We start from the raw sequence: 3,437 nt of genomic DNA, 5'->3' as shown, positions 1-3,437 counted from the left end.
CTTCTGTCTAAATGACCTGGATGGCTCAACACAATTACATGGATCATCTGCAAATGCTCATATCTCTCCCAAAACAGTTTATCCATGTGTCAAAACTAAATATCCTTCTCAAATAAATAGTCAATACCCCCAAAATGCATTGTCCCTTTGGCATCGTGTAAGCACTGCAAGTCAAAATGCTTAGACAGTTTGTCAGAGGTCTAGCTAAAGGAATACTATTATATATAAAACTGGAGAAATAGGGTTTTACAGTGACAGCAGCCTCCAAAGTTTGACACCACACACAGTGCACTCATTTCACCAAAGAAATTGTTTATTCACACAATTTTCACACAAACAAAATTGCATGCATTACTGCATTACGAACAGAGAGTATAGGTATACAGTAAAAGGAAAATATGCATTTACCTCCTGCATGTGATGTCATGCGTCTATAGGCTATATCACAAAATATAAACATGAACCAAAAAAGGAATTGAAAAAAGCAAGTTCCACAAGTTTAACACTTGGATTAGTCGCTGTTGCTGTCTTCCCCCACCCTCTCCTGGTAGCCTTCCTCATCCTCCAGGCCATCCATCCGCTGCTCTCTGTTTGGCCACAGATTTTCATCAACATCGCACCGGATGTTCTCCCTTGCGATGCAGCGTGGAAAGAAGCGGCGTGAATGTCTTAGCCAACCCCGACACTGATCGCCTGTGATGTCATCGCAGGCAGCATCCATGGCATTGAGGAGAGACCTCTGATCCCCAATGTGGCGTTCATAAACCCTCCACCTCCAAGCAGAAAAAAATTCTTCAATGGGATTGAGGAATGGCGAGTATGGTGGTAAAAAAACATTACGCATCCTTGGATGGGTGTCGAACCACGCTCTGATGAGTGGGCCACGGTGAAAGCTGACATTGTCCCACACAATGACAAATTGTGATAGGTGGGGCGCTTCGAGTCCCCTTTCATTCTCGGGGACCAAATCCACATACAGACGATCCAGGTAGAGGAGGAGCCTCTGCGTGTTGTATGGGCCTAGGCTTGCAATATGTGTGGCCACACCATTGTCAGAAATGGCCGCACACATTGTGATATTTCCTCCTCTTTGACCCGGGACGTCTACTGTGGCCCGCTGGCCAATGATGTTACGTCCGCGCCTGCGGCACTTGGCCAGATTGAAACCTGCCTCGTCCACAAACACCAGGAGATGAGGTGTTTCTATTCCCTCCAATGCCATTATTCTCTACAAAAGAGAAACACAGGTAAAACCAAATCATGCAGATGGGTCATACACAGCAGTAATATCTTCTTCACAAAGTCAATATAACCTGCAACGGTTCCAAACCTATGCTGGCCTATGCAGAGATACTCCAGCTGGTATGTGACACAAAATGGAGAAATACTGATCACAGTTTTCTGTTACAGTTCTTAGGCAAAATTCTGTGGTCAGATACTGGATTCCAAAGGTACAGTAAAGATACGGAAAACCCCCCAAACTTTGAACCTCTGCATAGTGTATAGGTTACAATGGTGGAAAACAAATACAGTAATTGACTTACCTGCACATACTGGTACCGCAGTTCTTTTACCCTCTCTGTATTCCTGTCAAATGGTACCCTGTATATTTGTTTCATTGTCATACGGTTTCTCTTGAGTACCCGGTCTATGGTTGATACACTAATGGAGTTGATATTGTGGAAGATGGCTTGGTCTTCAAGGACTGCATTGCGGATCTGTGTGAGTGTAATGGCATTGTTCTGTATGACCATGTTGCAGATGGCTTGTTCCTGGGGATCTGTGAGCAATCTCCTTCTACCGCCCACAGGAGGCTGTCGCCCAATTCTGCAGATAGACACGGACAACATGACAATTTGCACTGCAAAACTACTCTAAACTGCAACTGTAATTTGCTTTATTTTGTCCAATTTACTGTACTATGAACACTGCATCATACGATTTTGCAGTATAGGCCTACACACATGCACACACGTGCAGGCGTGCACGCACACACACACACACACACACACACACACACACACACACACACACACACACACACACACACCTTTCCAAGCAAAAATTGTAATTCCATCACTGCCTGGGTGCATACCTGTTTTCCCTGCGAAAGGTTTGAATGATGGAAGAGACTGTAGAGCGTGGCACGTTAGGCTGCACTCGGCGCCCTGCCTCTGCCATGGTTAGACCATGATTGACAACATGGTCAATAATGGTGGCTCTAATTTCATCGGGGACAGTGTGATGCCTACGCACGCCTCGCCCTCTTCCCCCTACTCCACCACCATGCATACGCACCCCTCTTCCTCTTCCTCTCCTTCCTCCTCCATCTCTTCCTCTTCCCCTTCCTCCAGCTGGAAGTTGACCTTGTTGAGGTTCCTCCATATTCATTCTGCAAATAGTACTGGCACCAGGCCAAGCTCTATATATACATGTATGGCCGTAGGCACAGTCATACACAACACCTGCCAGGTAACTCCACAAACTGTTGGATTGGTCATCTGTGATGTGGGAAACTCCTCCATCGTTAGTCTAAACCTGAATTCACCTGTCACTTATTCACCTAACTGCCATGTATTTATTCCAAAAATCTTCCAAATTCTTCTGACAAAAATATATATATATATATACTATATTGTATTATGTCCTTGACTAATTTTGACAATTGAGCAGACTATTCTGCATATGATGGCTTATACGATGAAATTGTTCTGACATGTTTTGGAGGGAACGACCATAACATTGAGAAGCAGCTAATTGGGATAGATTATGAACATATATTCATTTGGAAGTTGAGCTAAATGTGGGATGATTGTGTTAACTGTGGGCCACTTGTACATAACCATTTGCAAGGATGCACTAGACACCGGAGACATGTACAAAGGATTTGCAATTTGACGAAAGCAATGAGAAATGCCAATCTGTTGTGAGAAGTTGCAAGTGGGTTTGGGGATTTGTCCATGTTATTTTGAGAATGTCATCTCAGTTTCAGGAAATGAGCCAAACCAATTGAGAAAAACTGTAAACTGAACTGAGAAACATTTCTGAATGTGGTCTCTGTGTCAGTCACTATGTTTACATGCACATAGAGAGAATCGAATTTCTGCCGTTACTCGACTGAAATCGAAGTTCAAAATGCCATGTATACACCTTAATTCGGCTGAAATTGAACCGAACTTGATTTCTTGGAATCGAGCTACACGACCTAGTTTATGCGATTTCTGCCGAGCTACTTTGTGCATGTATACCCTATCGAGCTAGTTGTCGAGCTACTTCTGGAAGTGACGAGTGACGAGACCACAAGCAGGAAACACAACAGCCTCGGTCGGCATGATAACAGTAGTAGCGAGCAGCAGAAGAGGTCAGGAGGAACAAACGAAGAAGAGAAAATGGCGATGTAGAGCTCTCTGAAGTGTGGGTGGAGCACAGAGGACGGC

At 44.3% G+C, this 3,437-nt stretch overlaps 1 protein-coding gene across 1 annotated transcript; it reads right to left on the bottom strand.

Moving 5' to 3' along the window:
* Positions 1-295: 295 nt before the first annotated feature.
* On the bottom strand, positions 296-1,897 carry LOC132887517 (uncharacterized). Its single transcript, XM_060922990.1, has 2 exons — positions 1,545-1,897; positions 296-1,228 (listed from the first exon to the last, which is right to left on the bottom strand). Exons 1-2 carry the CDS (start codon positions 1,848-1,850, stop codon positions 512-514), a joined length of 1,023 nt encoding a protein of 340 aa, XP_060778973.1. The 5' UTR covers positions 1,851-1,897; the 3' UTR covers positions 296-511.
* Positions 1,898-3,437: the final 1,540 nt, after the last annotated feature.

The sequence above is a fragment of the Neoarius graeffei genome, chromosome 6 (assembly GCF_027579695.1).
Source record: "Neoarius graeffei isolate fNeoGra1 chromosome 6, fNeoGra1.pri, whole genome shotgun sequence".
Taxonomy (NCBI): Eukaryota; Metazoa; Chordata; class Actinopteri; order Siluriformes; family Ariidae; genus Neoarius; species Neoarius graeffei.
This window is presented reverse-complemented; position numbering and strand designations above follow the sequence as displayed.

Coding starts and splice junctions, on each gene's coding strand:
- LOC132887517 (XM_060922990.1), bottom strand. CDS start 1,850: ATGTTGTCCGTGTCTATCTGCAGAATTGGGCGACAGCCTCCTGTGGGC. Junction 1,229..1,544: donor TGCGGTACCAGTATGTGCAG/GTAAGTCAATTA, acceptor TCTCTTTTGTAG/AGAATAATGGCATTGGAGGG.